Source organism: Zosterops lateralis, assembly GCF_965231275.1.
Source record: "Zosterops lateralis genome assembly, chromosome: 29".
Classification (NCBI taxonomy): Eukaryota; Metazoa; Chordata; class Aves; order Passeriformes; family Zosteropidae; genus Zosterops; species Zosterops lateralis.
In genome coordinates this window covers 5,439,461-5,461,349 of record NC_139789.1, presented here as the reverse complement: position 1 = coordinate 5,461,349, position 21,889 = coordinate 5,439,461, and the positions used below count along the sequence as shown (strand labels likewise).

Sequence of the window (21,889 nt, the reverse complement as noted above, 5' to 3'; positions counted from 1 at the left end):
CATTACCAGGAGTGACCAGCTGGACATGGGGACCCGCCTGTCCCAAATCCCCCAGGAGCTCATCCAGGGGTTTCCAGCTGCTGATCCAGGGGTTTCCAGCTGCTGATCCAGGGGTTTCCAGCTGTTCCAGCTCCTGTTTTCCCCTGCCTGGAGCTGTCCCTAGTCCTGGTTCTGGCCCTGATCCTGGTTCTGTCCCCGGTCCCGGTTCTGTCCCGGTTCTGTCCCGGTTCTGTCCCCGGTCCCGGTTCTGTCCCCGGTCCCGGTTCTGTCCCCGGTCCCGCAGTCCCGCCCGCCCTCTGCTGGCACCGGGCTCGGTCTGCGCTGGGAACTGAGAAGAGTTTCCTAAACCCGGGAATATTCCGGCCTGGAAGGAGCGACCGGGGTGGATTCACCGGCCCGACCCCGGGCAAGCCCCCCCAGGGCCACCCCGGCCATGGCAGGGACCCCTCCCACTGTCCCAGGGGCTCCAAACCCCAATGTCCAGCCTGGCCTGGGACATTCCCAGGGATCCAGGGGCAGCCACAGCTGCTCTGGGAATTCCAGCCCAGCCAGGAATTCCATCCCAATTTCCCACCCAAATTCCCCAGTTCCAGTTTAAATCCATCCCCTGTGTCCTGTCCCTTGTCCCCAGCCCCTCTCGAGCTCTCCTGGAGCCCCTTTAGGGACCTGAAAGCAGCTCTGGATCCTTTTCCCACTTTCCCTGGACCTTCCCAGGGATCCAGGGGCAGCTGCAGCTGTTCTGGGAATTCCAGCCCAGCCAGGAATTCCATCCCAATTTCCCACCCAATTCCCCCTTTCCAGTTTAAATCCATCCCCTGTGTCCTGTCCTTCCATCCCAAATCCCCCTCCAGCTCTCCTGGAGCTCCCTTAGGAACTGAAGCAGTTCTGAGGTTTCTCTGGATCCTTTTCCCACTTCCCTTGGGCACTTCCAGCTGCTCTGGGAATTCCATCCCAGCCAGGAATTCCACCCCAATATCCCACCCAAATTCCTCTTTTCCAGTTTAAATCCATTCCCTGTGTCCTATTCCTTGTCCCCAGTCCCTGGAGCTCCTTTAGGGACTGAAAGCAGCTCTGAGGTTTCCCTGGATCCTTTTCCCACTTTCCTTGGACATTCCCAGGGATCCAGGGGCAGCCACAGCTGCTCTGGGAATTCCATCCCAGCCAGGAATTCCATCCCAATTTCCCACCCAAATTCCCCTTTTCCAGTTTAAATCCATCCCCCGTGTCCCGTCCCTTGTCCCTTTAGGTCCTGGAGCCCCTTTAGGTCCTGGAAGGGGCTCTGAGCTCTCCCTGGAATTTCTCCAGGCTGGAAAATCCCAAATTTTGTCCCCACTGGAGCTCCAGGATGGGCCCTGCCCTTCCCCAGTCAAAGACAGAGCCCCCACTTAACCCAAAATAATTTTATTGTTGTTGCCGTTTGACTTCTGATACAAAAAAAAAAAAAAAAAAAAAAAAAAAAAAAAAAAAAGGAATTTAAGAATTTATTCACCTCTCTGTGAGGGATAAGGGGAACAGGTTTGGGGTTTCAACACTTTCCCCCCACCCCAAAAAAAAAAAAAAATTAAAAACAACCAGCAAGAAATGTCAATATGAAAAAAAAAAATTAAAAATTAAAAAAAAAAAATAAAAACACCAGAGAGGAGAGAGGAAAACCTCAAGCTTTGAAACTTTGGCTCAACACACACACACACAAACCCAGCTCTGCTAATTTATTATTATTATTATTAATAATAATACTTTTTGAATTTTTGGTTTTGTGGGTTTTTTTTAAAAAAAGGCACCTGTTGGAAAAACAAAAAAAATAAAACAAACAAAATAATAATAATAATAATAAAAAACAACAAAACAACAAAAAAAAAATAAATCCCAATCCCAAAAGTCAGGCCACCCATCCTTGCCACAAACTCTGGGAATTGTAAAATCCAGAGTCTTTTTTGAAGGAGCTGCTTTGAAGAGTTTTCAAGTTTACCTGGTACAGTAAACACACCCCGAGCCACGAGAAATTCCCGCCCCTCCAAAAAAAATAAAAAAAAATCCCAAAAAAATAATAATATATATATAAAGCTACGGGAAAATGTCAACACCGAGCACAGAGATCCTTTTTTTGGTGGTGATGGTTTGCCATAAATACGGGAGGGAGGGAGGGAGGGAGGATGGAGACAGTGCAGAACCTGATCCTGTGGGCACCCAGGGGTGGGGCTGGGCCCTGGGGATTAATGAGCACCTTTTTGTCCTGGGATTTGGCACATTTTTTATCCCAGGAATGAATGAGCACCTTTTATCCCGGGATTCGGCACATTTTAGGCCGGGATTCAGCACCTTTTTTATCCTGGGAATGAGCACCTTATATCCCGGGAATTAATTCAGCATTTGTTATCCCAGGAATAAATTCAGCACCTTTTATCATGGGAATTAATCAGGATCTTCAATCCCGGGAATGAGCATATTTTATCCCAGGATTCAGCACCTTTTATCCCGGGATTTGGAACATTTTATCCCGGGATTCAGCACCTTTTATCCCGGGAATTAATAAGGATCTTTAATCCCAGGATTCAGCACCCGTTATCCCAGGAATTTAATGAGCACCTTTTATCCCAGGAATTAATCAGGATCTTTAATCCTGGGAATCAGCACATTTTATCCCAGGGAATTAATGAGCACCTTTTATCCCGGGAATGAGCATCTTTTATCCTGGGATTCAGGACCTGTTATCCTGGAATTAATGAGCACCTTTTATTCCAGGAATTAATCAGGATCTTTAATCCCAGGAATGAGCATCTTTTATCCTGGGAATGAGCACATTTTATGCCGGGAATGAGCACCTTTTTTATCCCGGGATTCAGCACTTTTTATCCCGGGATTCAGCACTTTTTATCCCGGGAATTAATGAGCACCTTTTATCCCGGGCATCTTTTATCCTGGGAATTAATCAGGATCTTCAGTCCCAGGAATGATCATCTTTTATCCTGGGATTCAGCACCTTTTAGCCTGGGATTCAGGCCCTTTTTTTAATCCTGAGAATTAATTCAGCACCTTTTATCCCAGGGATTAATCAGGATCTTTTATCCCGGGAATTAATGAGCACCTTTTAAGCCGGGAATCAGCACATTTTTTCCCCAGGAATGAGCATCTTTTATCCCAGGAACTAACCAGGACTTTTATCCCAGGAATCAGCACATTTTATCCCGGGAATTAATCAGGATCTTTTTTCCCGGGAATTGGTGGAGAACAACAAAAGGATTTTGTGCCAAAATCCAGGGAATGGCTCAGCAGGGATCAGCCAGGAGAGAGACTGTCCTCCTAAAGAATCCCTGGATTGTCCTTCCTTCCCCTCCTGCCCACGGGAGAACCTGAACGGTCCCTTGGCTCAGGGTTGGTGATTTTGGGCTCGGCTCAGGCACCCCCTGGAGCAGAACAGCCTCAGAGGGGGCTGATCCCAGAGGGACATTCCCATGGATGGGACATTACCTATGGCTGAGACATTTCCTGTAGGTGGGACACTCCCCACCGATGTCCCAGAGGTGGCTGATCCCAAAGGGACATTCCCATGGATGGGACATTCCCATGGATGGGGCACTCCCCATGGATGGGACACTTCCCATGGATGGGACATTCCCCATGGATGGGACATTCTCCATGGATATCCCTGTGGTGACTGATCCCATCAGGACACTTTCCATGGATGTCCCAGAGGTGGCTGATCCCAAAGGGACATTCCCCATGGTGGGGACACTCTCCATGGATGGGACACTTCCCATGGATGGGACACCACCCATGGCTGATCCCAGAGAGACATTTCCCATGGATGGGACACTCTCTATGGATGGGACATTCCCCATGAATGAGACATTCCTCATGGATGGGACATTCCCCATGGATATCCCTGTGGTGGACGATACCAGTGGGACATTCCCCATGAATGGGACATTCCCATGGATGGGACATTTTCCATGGCTGATCTCAGACGGACATTTCCAATGGACATTCCCCATGGATATCCCTGTGGTGGACGATACCAGTGGGACATTCCCCATGAATGAGACATTCCTCATGGATGGGACATTCCCCATGGATATCCCTGTGGTGGACGATACCAGTGGGACATTCCCCATGAATGAGACATTCCTCATGGATGGGACATTTTCCATGGCTGATCTCAGACGGACATTTCCAATGGACATTCCCCATGGATATCCCTGTGGTGACTGACCCCATCAGGACACTTTCCATGGATGTCCCAGGGGTGGCTGATCCCAAAGGGACATTCCTCATGGCTGGGACATTCTCCATGAATGGGACATTCCCCATGGATGGGATATTCCCCATGGATATCCCTATGGTGGCTGATCCCATCAGGACACTTCCCATGGTTGGGACATTCCCATGGCTGTCCCTGTGGTGGCTGATCCCAAAGGGACATTCCCCATGGTTGGGACATTCCCATGGCTGTCCCTGTGGTGGCAGGAGAGGAGCCTGTCGTTCCCATTACTGTTCCCGCTGCTCCCATTGTCGTTCCCATTGTTGTTCCCATTGCTCCCGTTGCTGTTCCTGTTGCTGTTCCCGTTGTTCCTGTTGTAGTTCTCGTTGTTTCCGTTGCTGTTCTCGTTGTTCCCACTGATGTTCCCATTGTTGTTCCCATTGTTCCCATTCTTCCTGTTGCTGTTCCCGTTGCTGTTCCCGGGGTGTTGAGGGGCAGGGCTGCGCTGTGGGCTGGGGCTGGGCACTGGGGTGGGATGGGGTGATGGTGTTGGGGGGTCTCTGGTGGCTTTAGTAGAGCTGGAGCTGCAACTTCATCCTCAGTGCCTGGCCCAGCTCCCCCGCCAAATAATCGAGGTGGTTGTTGGCCTCGAGTTTGTGCAGTTCCCGCCGGCGCGGCAGGGCCACGCTCACGATCTCCAGCAGGTACGTGCCCGGCGGGATTTTCTTACGGCCCAGGTGGAGGAAACTGAGCCCTTCCTTGTGGTGGATGCGGAACAGCCCGTCCTCGTTGCCCTGGGAGATGGTGTAACGCACCCGGTTCTCCAGCGGCTCCACGGCCGGCAGCAGCTCCAGGATGTGCTCCTTGTGCGCCAGCTCCGACAGGTTCAGCGCCATGGACAGCGGCTCCTCCACGTCCATGCTGGCCAAGTTCACCGAGTGGTCCTGGAGGGAGTCAGGGAGTTCAGGGAATGCTCAGGGGAAGGGGGAAGGTGGGTTTGGTTTAGGGAAATTCAGCCCCAAATCAGTGACAGGTTTGGGGTTCTTGGTGTCCTGGTCCTGCCCAGGAATGGGGAGGGAGTTCAGGGAATGCCCCAAATCAGTTCCATGACAGGTTTGGGGTTCTTGGTGTCCTGGCCGTGCCTCTGGCACTGAGCTCCCAGCACACAGCCCCAGGGAGGATCAATAATTTCAGGATTATTCTCTTTCCAAGCCCTAAAAAGACCTGTCCTGCCCAGGGCTGTGAAATTCCTGGGAGAGTTTTGGACAGAGGCCAGAACTCTGAGGAACAGCACCATGGAATGCTCTGGGTTGAAAGGAACCTCAACAACAGCCTTGCTCCAGCCCTTTGAGACACCTCCCACCATCCCAGGCTGCTCCAAGCCCTGTCCATCCCAACCTTGGACAATTCCAGGAACGGGAAATGTGAACTTTTATTCCTTGGCTTCACAAGAAGGAATTTGGGGACACCAAACTAGCTCTGCCTGGCCTGAGGCAACAGGATCCTCAATTCCTGAAGGGATTCAGCTCCAGCCCCTCCAGAATTCCCTGAAATTCCTCACCTGGTGGCCCTGGGTGCCGTTGACGCTGCGCCGCTGCCGGCCCCTCTTGGGGTACCCATTGATCTTGCACTCGTAGCAGGTCTCTGGGGACAGCAGGTTGTCCTCATCCTCCTCCTGGGGCGCGGGCAGGTAGGGCCCCTTCCCGAATCCCAAACCAGAAATGCAGTGGCTGGAGGCGGGAGAGCAGAGAGAGGCAGCTCAGAGCCGTGGGAATGTCACCAGTGCCACATCCCTGGTGTTGGGGACACCCCCAGAGTCACCTGTGAGGCTGGGACATGGCACAGGATGTGCCTGAGAGAGGCCATAATGAGGTGGGTTCGTTAATTAATGGACTAATTAATGTCCATCTAGGTGACTTTATGATGTCCAATTGTCTGTTGTGTTTGTGTTGGATATTTTTGTTCTGTACCTTTAGAGGTGGTTCTGAGAGAAAAGGGCGAGGAAGAGAAGTGATTTTTCAGGAAGTTACAGAAAAAAATCCAATTAGTGAGTGGCTTTGGAGTGGAGAGCTTGATTACATGGGTACAGGGTGCATCCCACAGATATGGGATCCCTCCCACAGGTACAGGATGCATCCCAGAATGCACCCCACAGGTACATCCCATGGGTACAGGATACACCTCACACGTATGGGATCCCTTTTACAGGTATGGGATCCCTCCCACAGGTATGGGATACACCCTACAGGTACGGGATACATCCCATGGGTACAGAGTAACTCCCACAGGTACAGGATACATCCCAAAATACACCCCACAGGTACATCCCATGGGTACAGGACAGATCCCACAGATATGGGATCCCTCTCACAGGTACAGGATACATCCCACAGGTACAGGATTCATCCCATGGGTACAGGGGAACTCCCATAGGTACAGGATACACCCCAGAATGCACCCCATAGATACATCCCATGGGTACAGGATAAACCCCACAGGTACAGGATACATCCCAAAATGCACATGGGTATGGGATACACCCCACAGGTATGGGATCCCTCCCACAGGTACAAGATACCTCCCAAAATGCACCCCACAGGTACATCCCATGGGCACAGGATGCATCCCATGGGTACAGGGTAACTCCCACAGGTACAGGACACACCCCACAGGTACAGGATACATCCCAAAACGCACCCCACAGGTACGTCCTATGGGCACAGGACCCATCCCACAGGTATGGGATCCTTCCCACAGGTACAGGACACACCTGCAGCTTCCCGAAAAAATCCCTTCCTCCCAAACCACCACAAACCCATTTCCACCCACAACCCTGCCACCGCCCAATCCCAAACCCAGTACAGCAGGCAACACCACCACCCCAACACAAACCCACCAAAACCTCCCAAACCTCCTCCCACCACCTCCCCAGGTAATTCCCATCAGCAAACACCCCTCCAGCCTCTCCTCACCCCTGTCCTGCTCGGAAATATCCTCCGGGACAGCCGCATAGGTACCCCCCGTCCGTGTTGGAGCAGCCGTAGCTGCAGGGGCTGCCCCCGGCAGAACACTCGTCCACGTCCTGGCAGCCCCCAAAGGCCTGGTCAAAGTCGAAGCCCGAGGGACAGACGCACTTGAAGCTGCCCAAGGTGTTGTAGCAGGAGGCCGAGCCACAGGCGGAGGGGCTGGAGCACTCGTTCTCGTCTGTGGGAAGAGGTGGGGTGGAATCGTGGGGATGTGGGGTGTCCCCCCAAAGGGACAGGGTAAGTTGCACAGGGACAGGATACACCCCACAGGTGTGGGATACACTCCACAGGTACAGGATACATCCCAAAATGCACCCCACAAGCTACATCCCATGGGTCCAGGATACATCCCATGGGTCCAGGATACATCCCACAGGTATGGGATACATCCCACAGGTACAGGACACATCCCACAGGTACAGGACAAGTTCCCCCAGGTGTAGGACACTTCCCCACAGGTATGGGACACCTCTTCCATGTATGGGACATCCCCCAGGCAGGAGACACCTCTCCCAGGTGTGGGACAGCTCCCCCAGGTACAGGACACCTCTCCCATGTATGGGACACACCTCTCCCAGGTATGGGACACCCCCCAGTGTCCCCACTCACCCACGCACTGGTTCCACTGGTAGTGCTGCACGTATCCCTGGGGGCAGCCGCAGCGGTACCCGCCCAGCACGTTCTGGCAGCCGTGCTGGCACCGGTGGTTCCCGTCACACTCGTCCACATCTGCACCAGGGGACACACGGGGGGCTCAGGCACTGTCCCCTGGCCCTGCTGAGGGCTCACACACTGTCACACTGTCCCCTGGCCCTGCTGGGGCTCAGTCACCGTCCCCTGGCCCTGCTGGGGGCTCAGTCACTGTCCCCTGGCCCTGCTGGGGGCTCACACACTGTCCCCTGGCCCTGCTGGGGGCTCAGTCACTGTCCCCTGGCCCTGCTGGGGCTCAGTCACTGTCCCCTGGCCCTGCTGGGGGCTCAGTCACTGTCCCCTGGCCCTGCTGGGGCTCAGTCACTGTCCCCTGGCCCTGCTGGGGGCTCACACACTGTCCCCTGGCCCTGCTGGGGGTCAGTCACCGTCCCCTGGCCCTGCTGGGGGCTCAGTCACTGTCCCCTGGCCCTGCTGGGGGCTCGAGGACCCTCCAGGCTGCTCCTGTGCCTCAGCCTGGCTCTGCAGTGACACCTGGAACTCTGGAACTGACAGTCCTGGCTCCCAGATATCCCTGATGGGGTGTTTGTCAACCTGATCCCAGTGACACCTGGGTTGTCACCAGCCCTGCTCCAGGCTCAGATCTCTCCTGGTGGGATATGGGACCATTCTCTTCCCCAAGGATCATCCAGCCCAACCCCTGGCCCTGCCCAGACACCCCAACCCTCCCACCCTGTCCCTGAGAGCACTGGACAAACTCTCCTTGAATTCACATCTGGACTGAGGCTCTGCAGAGCCTGGGATTGCCCTGGGAATTCCCCCCATGGGAACACCCCAGAGCCAGGAATTCCCCCATGGGAACCCCCCAGAGCTGGGAATTCCCCCATGGGAACACCCCAAACACAGGAATTCCCCCCATGGGAACACCCCAAAGCCCCAGACATAGAAATTCCCCCATGGGATCACCCCAAACACAGAAATTCCCCTATAGGAACCCCCCAACCACAGGAATCCCCCCATGGGAACCCCCCAAAGCCCCAGACCCACCTTCACAGTTGACCCCGGAGCTGTCCAGGGAAAATCCCTTCTGGCACTCGCAGTTGTAGCTGCCGGGGGTGTTGAGGCACTGCCCCTTGGCCCCACAGAGCGAGGGCTGGGCCGTGCACTCGTTATTGTCTGCAAAAAAAAAAAAAAAAAATCATCAGGGCTCAGTGACCACCTGGACATCCAGCCCTGACCACCTGAAAGTCCATCCCAGGCCCCGTGGCCACCTGACACTGCCAGGGTGACTGCACAGGGGAAATATCTGATTTTTCAGCCTTCTGGTGTTTTTGCATCCTTGGATTGGAGTTTTTAGGCTTGTAATAAAAAGCAAGACTGATATTTTGGTAAATATTATGTTGTTCCATGGGCAATAACAAATTGATGGACTTCTAAGTTGACCATTAGAGTCAAAGAGGTGTTAACCTTGTCCCCCAATCCTTGATTAAATTCCAAACATTATAAAAGTCAAAAATCCCCAAATAAACTTCCTCTTTTTTGCTCATCTCACACCCTAATTCCAAACACTGTAAAAGTCAAAAATCCCCAAATAAACTTCCCTTTCTTGCTCATCTCACACCCTAATTCCAAACACTATAGAAGTCAAAATTCCCTAATAAACTTACACTATCTAGGTCAAAAATCCCCAAATAAACTTCCCTTTCTTTCCCATCTCACACCCTGACGAGTGAGTTTAGTCCTTTCCCTGTCCTCTGGTGACAGGGCAGCACTTCAGGGGCAGAATTTGGGGAGCTGGGAAGCCTCTCCTGATCTGGAGCTGCTCTTTGGGGACACTCAGGGCAGGAATTTTGCACTCACCAATGCAGGACGAGTGGTGCTGGGTGAAGCCAGGGGGACACTTGCAGTTGAAGCCCCCGATGACGTTGACACAGAGGAACTGGCAGTTGTGCTGTTTGGTGGAGCACTCGTCCAGGTCTGCAGGGACAGGAAAAGGTCTCAGTTCATCCCAGGGGGGCTGTGGCAGCTCAGTGGGTGCACAGAAGGAGGGACAGCACTGTCACCCTGAGACACATCTAGAGCCTTCACGCCCCAGTCCAGTGTGGCTCCTTCTCCCCACATCGTCCTGCTGATATTTCTCCACTCTGGGTGTCCTGTCCCCACTCCCCAAGCCCCAGTTTCTCCTTCTCCTTTTTGTTCTTCTTCTCCTTCTCCTTCCTCTTCTCCTTCTCCTTCTCCTTCTCCTCCTCCTCCTCCTCGTTCACGTCCTCCTTCACCTCCTCCTTCTCTACCTCCTCCTCTTTCACCTCCTCCATCTCCTCCTCCACCTCCTCCTCCTCCTTCTCCTCCTTCTCCTCCTTCTTCTCCTTCATCTCCTCCTCCTCCTCTTTGTCCTGCTTCTCCTCCTCTTTCTCCTCTTTCTCCACCTCCTCCTTCTCCTTCTCCTTCACCTCCTCCTTCTCCTCCTTTTTCACCTCCTTCACCTCCTTCTCCTTCTCCTCCTTCTCCTCCACCTCCTTCTCCACCTTCACCTCCTCCTCCTTCTCCTCCTCTTTCCTCCTCCTCCCCATCCTCCTCTTTATCTTTCTCTTTTTCTTTCTCTTTCTTTCTCTCTCTCCTCCTCCTCCTCCTCCTCCTCCTCCTCCTCCCACCTTTGCAGATCTTGCCGTCCTCCTGCAGGACGTATCCCCTGGGGCAGGAGCACTGGTAGCTGCCCTCGGTGTTCTTGCAGATGAAGTTGCAGGGCTTTGGGGACTGGTTACACTCGTCCAGATCTGTGTTCCAGGGGATAAAAAACACATCAAGTTTTGCTCCTCTCCCACCTCTCGGACCTCCCAGCCCACCCAGGGGGTCCTGAAGGTGAGGGGATCCCGGGTTTGGTGGCTCAGGGGTGAAATATCCCCATGGATTTGATGGATGAACATCCCATTTTTCTCCAGGAAAGGTGAGCAGAGCCAGGGGCTTTGGGGGAAAGAGCTCAGTTTGAGCCAGGACAACAAATCTGGGGTAAATCCTACAGAGAGAGACACAGCTGTGATTCCAGAGCCAACATCTGGATCCCCAACATCTGGATCCCCAACATCTGGATCCCCAACATCTGGATCCTCAACATCTGGATCCCCAACACTCGGGCTGGGTGGGACCAGCTGTGCTGCCCGGGGAGGGCTCAGCATCTCCCAAATTTCAGCTCAGGATCCCAATCCTCGCCAGCCCCTGTGACTTTGGGGCTCAGGGAAGAAAAGAAAGTCATTTTTAAGGAGTTAAATCTGGACTTTGAAGCACAGAGGAGCCCGAAACAGGGCGGGATATCCAAAACCACATCTCCCGGGGGAGGACGAGGGAGAATTCCCGAGGGAGAATTCCTGGGGGAGAATTCCCAGGGGAGAATTCCCTGGGGAAGAGGAGCAGGATTCCCAGGAGAGAATTCCAAGGAGAGGACTCCCTGGGGAGGATTCCCAGGGGAAAATTCCCAGGGGAGGATTCCCAGGGGAAAATTCCCTGGAGAAGATTTCCTGGGGAGGATTCCCAGGAGAAGGGAGAATTCCCAGGTGGAGAATTCCCAGAGGAAAATTCCAAGGGGAGAATTCCTGGGGAAGGATTCCCGGGGGAGAATTCCCCGAGTGAGGATTCCCAGGGGAGAAAGAGGGAGAATTCCCAGGGGAAAGGCCGGTCCCAGGAGGGGAGAATTCCCAGGGGAGGATTCCCAGGGGAGGAAGAGGGAGAATTCCCAGTGGAGAAGAAGGGAGGGTTCCCAGGGCAGGATTCCCCAGGAGAGAGAATTCCCAAAGGAGAAAGACAGACAATTCCCAATGGAAAATCCGACCCCAGGCAGAACTAAACCCCAAAAGATGACCCCGGGGCCCCCCAGGCCCCCGGCTCACCCTGGCAGGCCGTGCCCGCGATGTCCGGGGTGTAGCCCAGGCGGCAGTGGCAGCGGAACGAGCCGATGCTGTTGATGCACTGCCCGTTCCTGCACAGGTTGGGCAGCACCTTGCACTCATCAATGTCTGTGGAGGTGAGATATATATATATATATATATATATATATAAAAATAAATATAAATATATAAAAATGTGGAGGCGTTATATATATATATATAAAAATAAATATATAATATAATATAATATAATATAATATAATATAATATAATATAATATAATATAATACAATATAATATAATATAATATAATATAATATAATATAATATAATATAATATAATATATAAAAATGTGGAGGCGTTTTATAAATAAAAATAAACAAATAAATAAATAAATAAATAATATATAATATATATAAAAATGTGGAGGTGTTTTTATATATAAATATATTATATATATATATATATAAATGTGGAGGCGTTATATATATATATATAAATAAATAAATACATAAATAAATATATATAAATAAATATATATAATATATATAAATGTGGAGGTGTTATACATATATATAAAAATAAATACATAAATAAATAAATAAATAAATAAATAAATAAAAATGTGGAGGTGTTATATATAGAGAGAAATAAATAAATATTATATAAGTATCATATAAAAATTATATAAAATATTATATATAAATATTATACATAAATATTATATATAACTATATAAAATATATAAATATTATATAAAATATTATATATAGGTATTATACATAAATATTATATATAATATATAACTATATATAACTATATATAAAATATAAAAATATTATATATAAATATTATATAAATATTATTTATTTTTTTTTTCCCAGGGAAAATTTTGGAGGAAAAAAAGGAAAAAATTTGGGAAAAAATTAGGAAAAAGTATGGGAAAAAAATTGCAAAAAATTCTTTTCTTAAGGAAAAAAAATTTCAGAAAACTAAAGAAACCAGACCTACACTCCCTCTCATCCCAGGAACTCCCCAGGGTGAAACACCACAGAACCTTCAGGGTGGGAATATCCCTGCCCCACTCACCTCTGCCATCCGTGGAATACCCGGGGCCGTGGGGACACATTTTTTTGTACTGGGCAGTTCCTGGGAGGGGACAGAGCTCACACTGGGGACCCCAACTGCGGCCACTGTTACAGCAACACTCGGATTTGGTCACCAGGTTGCGGTTGGTGGACGACATCTGGCACATGGTCTGCAGAACCTCCGTGAAACAGAAACCCTGGCGGGTGTCTGGGGGTGGGAAAAATGAGGAATAAATGAGGGGTTTGAGGGAGTGGGAGAACCAAGGGGAAAGAGCAGGAGGTGCCAGAGGTGGTGGGGAAGGGATGGATAAAGGTGATGCTCCAGGTGAGAGGGATCCTGTCCTGCTCATTAATCCCAGGATGGGTTAAAGGGGCACAAATGGAGGATTTGAGGGAGTTGCAGCACCAGGGGGAAGGAACAGGAGGTGCCAGGGGTGGTGGGAGGGTGGGGGGAGTTGGATAAAGGTGATGCTCCACGTGAGTGGGATTTTTTCCTGCTCAGGAGTAAAGAATCCCAGAATGGGTTGGGTTAAAGAGGCACAAATGCAGGATTTGAGGCAGTGGCAGCACCAGGGGGAAAGGAAAAGGAGGTGCCAGGGGTGGGGTGGGGGGCTGGATAAAAATGATGGTCCAGGTGAATGGGATTCTTTTCTGCTCAGGAGCAAAGAATCCCAGGATGGGTTGGGTTAAAGGGGCACAAATGGAAGATTTGAGGCAGTGGCAGCACCAGGAGGAAGAGCAGAAGGTGCCAGGGGTGGTGGGAGGGTTGGATAAAGGTGATGCTCCAGATGAGAAGGATTCTTTCCTACACAGGAGCAAAGAATCCCAAAGGTGGGTTGGGTTAGAGGGAACTTAAATCCCACCCTGTCATGGGCAGGGCCACCTCCCACTGCCCCAGGATGCTCCAAACCCCATCCAACCTGTCCTTGGACACTCCCAGAGATCCAGAGAACCCCCAATCCCTCCCCAACACCCCATCCAACAGCAGAAACACATCCCCTTCATCCTTCTCCTCCCTCCCTTATCCCAAATCCCTCTCCCTCCCTCTGAGCCCCCCCAGCAGGTCCCTGTGGTGCCCTGGGGGGGCTGGAGCATCCCGGGGAGGGGGGAATTACCGATGCACTCGGTGCCCGAGGGGCTGACTTCGAAGCCCTCGTTGCAGTCACAGCGGTAACTGCCGGCCGTGTTGACACAGCGCCCGTTGGGGCAGATCCCGGGCTTGGTGCGGCACTCGTTCTCGTCTGGAGGGGAGGGAGCACACAGAGCACTGCTGAGCACCGGGACAGGTCTGTTCTAGATCCTGCTGTTCCTGGAGAGGTCTTACAGAGATCCTAAAAATCCTTTCCATGTGCTGGGGGAGCGGGGAGGAAACTGCACCTGTCCTGGGGAAACTTTCACCTGCTCTCGGGACAAATCTTCACCTGTCTTAGGGAAAAAACTCAACCTGTCCTGGGGAAAACCTTCATCCGTCCTGGGGAAAAACCTTCCCCTGCCTTGGGGACAAATCTCCACCTGTCCTGGGGGAAAAACCTTCACCTGCCCTGAGGAGAAAAACCTTCACCTGCCCTGGGGAAAGGCCTTCACCTGTCTTGGGGACAAATCTCCATCTGCCCTGGGGAAAAAACCTCTACCCATCCCAGACCTCTCTCCCAGAGCAGGGTGGTCACAATTCAGCTCCCTGCCTTGTCCACGCTCCAGCTGCTGCTGGGATTGGATTGGATTGGATTGGATTGGATTGGATTGGATTGGGTTGGGTTGGGTTGGGTTGGGTTGGGTTGGGTCGTGTTGGGTTGGGTTGGGTTGGACTGGGTTGGATTGGACTGGGTTGGATTGGACTGGGTTGGATTAGATTGGGTTGGATTGGTTTGGGTTGGTTTGGGTTGGGTTGGATTGGGTTGGGTTGGGTTGGGTTGGGTTGGATTGGGTTGGATTGGGTTGGATCAGATTGGATTGGGTTGGATTGAGTTGGATTGGATTGGGTTGGATTGGATTGGATCAGACTGGGTTGGATTGGATTGGATTGGATCAGATTGGGTTGGATTGGTCTGGATTGGGTTGGATTGGATTGGTTTGGGTGGGATTGGATTGGGTTGGATTGGGTTGGGTTGGATTGGGTTGGATTGGGTTGGGTTGGATTGGGTTGAATTGGATTGGATCGGATTGGGTTGGGTTGGAACTGTCCCTGTCCTGTGCAGCTCTGGATTTTTCATTCCCACCCATCCCAAAAGCAGCTCAGCACAGACTCGGGAAAACTCAAAGGGAAGGACACATTGCCCAGGGCTGTGTCACTCCGGGGGTCACACACAGCTCCAGGCATGGACAGAGGTTTTGTGTGTCCTGTTGGGACACTCTGGAGTCTGTGACACCCCAACCCTCCCACCCTGCCCCTGAGAGGGTTGGCCAAACTCTCCTTGAATTCCCATCTGGACTGAGGCTCTCCAGAGCCTGGGATTGCTCCGGGAATTCCTCCCCATCGGAGCCCCAGACCTGCCTGGGAAAGGCCAGGGAGGAGCCCAAGGATGTAAAATACAGAAGGATGTAAAGGAAAGAAGAATGTAAAAGACAGAAGGATGTAAAACATCGAAGGATGTAAAATACAGAAGGACGTAAAATACAGAAGGATGTAAAAAACAGAAGGATGTAAAACAAAGAAGAATGTAAAACAAAGAAGGGTGTAAAATATAAAAGGATGAAAATTAAAGAAGAATGTAAACCAAAAAATTATGTAAATTAAATAAGGATGTAAACCAAAGAAGGATGTAAAATATAGAAGGATGTAAAAGACAGAAGGATGTAAAATAAAAAATTACGTAAATTAAAGAAGGATGCAGACCAAAGAAGGATGTAAAATACAGGAGGATGTAAACCAAAGAAATAAAAATAAATAGATAAAATAAAATAAAATAAAATAAAAACACAGGAGGATGTACAGCAAAGCCCCTCAGAGGCCGTGGCCCGTACCTGTGCAGCCCTCGCCGTCGGGCCTGCGCTGCATCCCGGGGGGGCAGATGCACATGAAGGTGCCGATGAGGTTCTTGCAGAGCATCCCCCGGGACTCACAGTCGTGCAGCCCCTCTGCACACTCGTCCAGATCTGTGGGGAGAGCCATCAGAGCCCCTGCCAGCCCTCCCCTGCCAGCCCTGCCCTGCTCCAGCCACCCCTGCCTGGCACTCAGCTTAAAAAACATCATGGAACGAGTTGGGACTTTGAAACTCATCCATTGCCAGCCCTGCCGTGGCCACGACACCTTCTACCACCCCCAGGCTGCTCCAAACCACATCCAGCCTGGCTTTGGACACTTCCAAGGATCCAGAAACCTCCCCATCCTCCCAGGGAAGGATCCCTCCCTGCCAGGAGAACACTGAGGTGGGTGACGGTGAGAGAAGCTGGCACAGAATTCCCACCTTCCCTGCTCCCAGCTGGCCAAAGGGAGGGGCTGGGGGCAGCCTGGGCCGTGCCCCGAGGGCTGCAGGAGGGTTTTTACCTCTGCACATCCTCCTGTCCTCCCTCAGGGCGTAGCCAGAGGGGCAGGTGCACTCGTAGGAGCCGAAGGTGTTGATGCAGCGGAAGGCGCAGAGCAGCGGGTTCAGGGAGCACTCGTTGATGTCTGCAGGGAGGGCAGGGCGGGGCAGGGTTCACCTGGGTGCCCTCAGCCCTCCCCAGGGCATGTCCACCCTCCCTGGGCATCCAAACCATGAGAGATTTGTCCAACCCCTGCTGTGGTGTCCTCATGTAGAGGGACAGAGCCCTGGTGTCCTTTGATGGGAACAGGCTCTAATGCTCCTCCGGGAGGCAGCGCCTGTGCCCAGCCAGGGCTCCAGGCCTCCTCCTGGGGCTCCAGAGGGAGATGAAGGAGCCCAGGGTGCAGAGGAGCCTCATCCAGCTTCTCCACACCATCCATGGGGGGCTGACCCAGGCTGGGACATGGGGGGCCCACAGAGCCCAGAGTGGTGGGAATGAAAAGGCTGGACCAGGCAGGGACATGGGGGTCTCACAGAGCCCAGTGTGATGGGAATGAAGGGGCTGGACCAGGGGGGTCCCACACATCCCAGAGTGGTGGGAATGAAGGGGTTGGACCAGGAGGTCTCACACAGCCCAGAGTGGTGGGAATGAAGGGGTTTCCCCCCAGCTCCTCACCTTCACAGGTCATCATGGGCCCCGGCTCAAAGCCCTCGTCGCAGGCGCACTCGAAGCCTCCCACCACGTTGGTGCAGGTGCCGTTCCCGCAGGGATTGCCAATGGAGCACTCATCAGTGTCTGCGGAGAACAGCAGGAGGAGGAGGAGGAGGAGGAAGGGCTGGGCTGGGTTCTTGCAGAGCATCAAACCATCCCAGCAGAGCCAGGAGGGGAAGGGAAGGGAAGGGAAGGGAAGGGAAGGGAAGGGAAGGGAAGGGAAGGGAAGGGAAGGGAAGGGAAGGGAAGGGAAGGGAAGGGAAGGGAAGGGAAGGGAAGGGAAGGGAAGGGAAGGGAAGGGAAGGGAAGGGAAGGGAAGGGAAGGGAAGGGAAGGGAAGGGAAGGGAAGGGAAGGGAAGGGAAGGGAAGGGAAGGGAAGGGAAGGGAAGGGAAGGGAAGGGAAGGGAAGGGAAGGGAAGGGAAGGGAAGGGAAGGGAAGGGAAGGGAAGGGAAGGGAGAGCAGCAATTCCCTCCCTGCACATTCACACACAGATCCATCACCTCTGCAGTGAGAAGGACAGAGCAGGAGGGACCAGAACACCCCCAGAGACCCCCCCAGAGCCCCCCAGAGCCTCACCCACGCAGTTGACCCCGGTGTAGTCCAGGTTGTAGCCGAAGGGGCACTCGCAGCGGAAGGAGCCGTCCGTGTTGATGCAGGCACCGTTGATGCACACGCCCAAGTTCTCCGAGCACTCGTTCACGTCTGGAAAAGGAAAATTAAACTTCACACGCCCACAAATAGCCCTGACCCCTCGGGATTGACAGGGGAGGTTCAGGTAATCCCAGGATTTCAGGTGTTGCCTCTTGCAGAGCTGAGGATGAACCCCTGGTGATCAGTGGGGGTTTGGGGGTGCCCAAAATCCCTCAGGATCCCACCCTGAGGCTCAGCTCTGCTCCATTCCAGGTAAACCCTCCCCAGCCCAAAGTTCTGGCCGTCCCTCCAGGCCCCCTCACCTTCCCGGGTGTCCCCTGGGCCCGGGATGGCCCCGTGGCCATACGGACACAGCTCCTGGAAGGCGACTGCAAGAGAGGACACAGGGTGTGCTGGGGGGACTCTGCTCCCGGCAGGGAAACGGGCTGGGGGGGCTTCGGGAGTGCCGTGGGGACACAGCTCCCTTGGGGACAGACCCACTGATCCCATGGGGACAGAGCCACTGCTGCTCCCATGGGGACAAAGCCACTGATCCCATGGGGACAAAGCCACTGATCCCATGGGGATACACCCATTGATCCCATGGGGACACATCCACTGACCCCATGAGGACAAACCCACTGCCCCATGGGGACACACCCACTGATCCCATGGGGACACACCCACTGATCCCATGGGGATACTCCCATCCCTCCCATGGGGACACACCCATCCCTCCATGGGGACACACCCATCCCTGTTCCATGGGGACACAGCCACCCTTCTCCCATGGGGACACCCTCACTGCTCCTATGGGGACACACCCATCCCTCCATGGGGACACTCCCACCACTCCCATGGGATCCCACCCATCCTTCTTCCATGGAGACACACCCACCTCTCCATGGGGACACCCCATCTCTCCCCTGGGGACACCCCACCCCTCCCCGGCACACCCCCGCCCCTGTCCCCTCCGTACCGTTCCCCTCCTGCGGGCACAGCTCGCAGGGGTCTCCCCAGCCCTCCCCGGGCATTTTGCTGCAGCAGCACCGAGCCTTGGTGGTGTTGAAGGCTTTGGGCACCGAGCACTTCCCGTTATCGAAGCGAGTGAAGCAGAAACTCTGACGAGTGTCTGGGGAAGGACAAGGAGGTTCCAAGATGCGGAAAACTCCCTGGAATTCCGCTCCCTCCCGCCCAGCAGCGGCTGCACTGACCGAAGCAGCGGCGGCCGTTGTCGGACAGCACAAAGCCCGGGGGACACACGCACTGGAAGCTGCCGGGGGTGTTGGTGCACGTCCCAAAGAGACAAATATTGGGCTCCTCTTCGCACTCGTTGATGTCTGTGAGCAGCAGGGACACAACCAGAGGTCACCAGAAGAGCTGAGAGGGGTTTTTGGGTGGGCTGGACACCCATCCCTGTCCTACCCTTCAACCCTCTCACAGCATCCCTGAGGCCCTTGAGCTGGTCCTGCCCTGTTCCCAACAAGGATTTGGGGATGGTGACACCCTTGGGTGGCCTGAACCCCTTGGGAAGGATGGGATGCTGGGGACGTGTCGCCCTTGCATTTCTTGCTTTCAAGTGTTTGAACCTTTGCAGCCTGATTCTCACGCTGCTTCATGTAAACAATATCGTATTCTTAGAAATTATCTGTATGTTTTGCATAGTTGTTCTCTGAGAGAGAACTTGATCAAAAGTAAGAGTGACCAATGGAATCAGGAGGTTGTGACCTCCTTGGGCCAATCTGGGCCCTCTGTACAAAATGTATATAAGTAAATATGGGGATTCACGAGAGTAAGACAGACTTAATTAGCACATCTAGACTGGGATGCCCTGGAAAGAACAAACAGAACTTGGAGCTCATGAGAAGATGGGATTAGAAACCTGCTTAAGAGAAGAAAATTCAACCAACCCCCTACATGGATACGTTGAAAAATATATGAGTTGTTTGTATGATCTTCTAACCTAATTGTTGTAGTAGAAATTATTAACCTTACTGAAATGGTATAGAAGTTCTTGGATAAACCTGAGTAAAATCGGATTCTGATCATAAATCAGTCTCCCCGTCTCTCCTTCAATCGCCAATAAGTAAATTGAAACCAGATAATAAAGAGCCTTCCATGTTTGACCCTGCTGCTGCCTGCTGTAAAAATCCACACCCACGTCACAACTTGTTACCCCTCTAAAATCAGGGGGACAGGGCCCAACTCACCGATGCAGTTGTCGTTCTGCACCTCATAACCCGGGGGGCAGATGCAGCGGAAGGAGCCCTCCAGGTTCTGGCAGGTGCCCGGGGAGCAGGTCCCGGGAAGGCTCACACACTCGTTGATGTCTGGAGAGGGGAAAACAGACCGGGGTGGGCTCTGGGATCTGCACCGAGCACCCCAAGGTGCACCTGGCCCCAAAGGACTGGACACTGGAGTGGACACTGGGGTGGACACTAGAGCGGACATTGGAGCAGACACTGGAGCAGATACAGAAGTGGACACTGGAGCAGATACTGGGATGGACACTGGGATGGACACTGGGGTGGACACTGGGATGGACATTGTAGTGAACACTGGAGCAGACACTGAACTGGGCACTGGAGGTGGACACTGAACTGGACATGGGTGGACACTGGGGTGAACACTGGAGTGGACACTGGGGTGGACACTAGGGTGAACACTGGAATGGATGTGGGAGTGGACACTGGAGGTGGACACTAGAGTGGACACTAAGGCAGACACTGGAGCGGACACTGGGGTGGACAATGGAGCAGACAATAGAGTGGACACTGACATGGACACTGGAGGTGAAGACATTGAAGTGGACACCGCAGGTGGATATTGAACTGGACACTGGAGTGGACAATGGAGCAGACACTGAACTGGACACTGCAGGTGGACACTGAACTGGACATTGGAGCAGACACTGGGATGGACACTGGAGCAGACACTGGACACTGTAGTGGACACTAGGATGGACACTGCACTGGACACTGCACTGGACACTCACCCACGCAGTTCTTGCCGTCGGGGGTGCGGTCGTAGCCCTCCTGGCACAGGCACTGGAAGGAGCCGACGCTGTTGATGCACTGCCCGTTCCTGCACACCTGCCCCACCAGCGACGAGCACTCGTCCACGTCTGTGTCACCGAGAGCAGCAGGGTCAGACGTCACCTGGGGGTGTCACCCCGCTGTCCCCGGGGCCGGACACTCACCCATGCAGTCGTTGTTGTGGGTGAGCTCGAAGCCGGGGAAGCAGAGGCAGTTGTAGGAGCCCACGGTGTTCTTGCAGGTGCCATTGCCACAGGGCTGCCGGTCACACTCATCGATGTCTGCGGGGACAGGGGCACGGGTGACATGGGGACAGGGACATGGGTGACACAGGGACAGGGACACGGGTGACACGGGGACAGGGACACGGGTGACATAGGTGACAGTGCAGGGGGCTGCAGAGACAGCCTCGGAGGACCGAGAGGGGTGGCACTGACCAGGAGGGGTGACACTGACTGGGGAGGTGACACTAACCTCGAGGGGTGACACTGACTGTGGGGTTGACAATGACCCAAGGGTGGGTGGCACTGACTGGGGAGGTGACACTGACCCTGGAGGGGTGGCACCGACTTGGAGAGGGTGACATTGACTCAGAGGGGGTGACACTGACCCAGGGGAGATGACACTGACCCAGGATGGCTGACACTGATCGGGGGGTGACATTGGCTGGGGAGGTGACACTGACCCAGAATGGGTGACACTGACTGGAGGGGTGACACTGACTGGGGAGGTGACACTGACCAGGGAGGTGGCACTGACCCATGCACATGGTCTGCTCCCCGGTGGCCTTGAAGCCGTTGTGGCAGATGCAGACGTAGCTGCCCTCGGTGTCCACACAGTCGCCGTGGCTGCACACGTTGGGGATCTCCTGGCACTCATTACGACCTGAAACGGAGCCCAGGGGGGCAGGTGAGGGGCGGGGAGGGGACAGGTGGGGACGGCAGAGCCACACCCACCGTTTTGGAGAGGTGACAATGAGATTGATGTGCTGACATCCCCCAAAAAAAGGAGTGGGGTGATCAGGTGTGTCCCCAGGTGTGTTATAAGTGTGGACCAGGTGTGCCCCAGGTGTGTCCCCCAAGTGTGTCCCAGGTGCCCCCAGGTGTGTTCCAAGTTCAATCAGGTGCCCCCAGGTGTGTCCCCAGTGTCCCCAGGTGTCCCCCAGGTGGGTCCCAGGTGTCCCAGGTGTGTCTCAGGTGCATCCCAGGTGT

The 21,889-nt window shown here is 53.3% G+C and overlaps 1 protein-coding gene across 1 annotated transcript in view; it reads right to left on the bottom strand.

Moving 5' to 3' along the window:
* Positions 1 to 4,767: 4,767 nt before the first annotated feature.
* The window catches only part of LOC310920053 (fibrillin-2-like), a gene marked incomplete at its 3' end in the record, with an annotated part of 76,378 nt that continues 59,256 nt past the window's right edge, over positions 4,768 to 21,889 (bottom strand). The window contains exons 42-62 of the mRNA XM_083879754.1: positions 21,438 to 21,563; positions 20,843 to 20,959; positions 20,639 to 20,767; positions 19,854 to 19,973; positions 18,858 to 18,983; positions 18,623 to 18,775; positions 17,967 to 18,032; positions 17,590 to 17,715; positions 16,977 to 17,096; positions 16,324 to 16,446; positions 15,801 to 15,932; positions 13,955 to 14,080; positions 12,841 to 13,047; positions 11,754 to 11,879; positions 10,524 to 10,646; positions 9,733 to 9,849; positions 8,920 to 9,048; positions 7,834 to 7,953; positions 7,171 to 7,402; positions 5,760 to 5,928; positions 4,768 to 5,142 (exon numbers count right to left, since the gene is read on the bottom strand). Coding sequence (XP_083735880.1) covers positions 4,768 to 5,142; positions 5,760 to 5,928; positions 7,171 to 7,402; positions 7,834 to 7,953; positions 8,920 to 9,048; positions 9,733 to 9,849; positions 10,524 to 10,646; positions 11,754 to 11,879; positions 12,841 to 13,047; positions 13,955 to 14,080; positions 15,801 to 15,932; positions 16,324 to 16,446; positions 16,977 to 17,096; positions 17,590 to 17,715; positions 17,967 to 18,032; positions 18,623 to 18,775; positions 18,858 to 18,983; positions 19,854 to 19,973; positions 20,639 to 20,767; positions 20,843 to 20,959; positions 21,438 to 21,563 — 3,062 coding nt within the window. The remainder of the gene's footprint in view (positions 5,143 to 5,759; positions 5,929 to 7,170; positions 7,403 to 7,833; positions 7,954 to 8,919; positions 9,049 to 9,732; positions 9,850 to 10,523; positions 10,647 to 11,753; positions 11,880 to 12,840; positions 13,048 to 13,954; positions 14,081 to 15,800; positions 15,933 to 16,323; positions 16,447 to 16,976; positions 17,097 to 17,589; positions 17,716 to 17,966; positions 18,033 to 18,622; positions 18,776 to 18,857; positions 18,984 to 19,853; positions 19,974 to 20,638; positions 20,768 to 20,842; positions 20,960 to 21,437; positions 21,564 to 21,889) is intronic.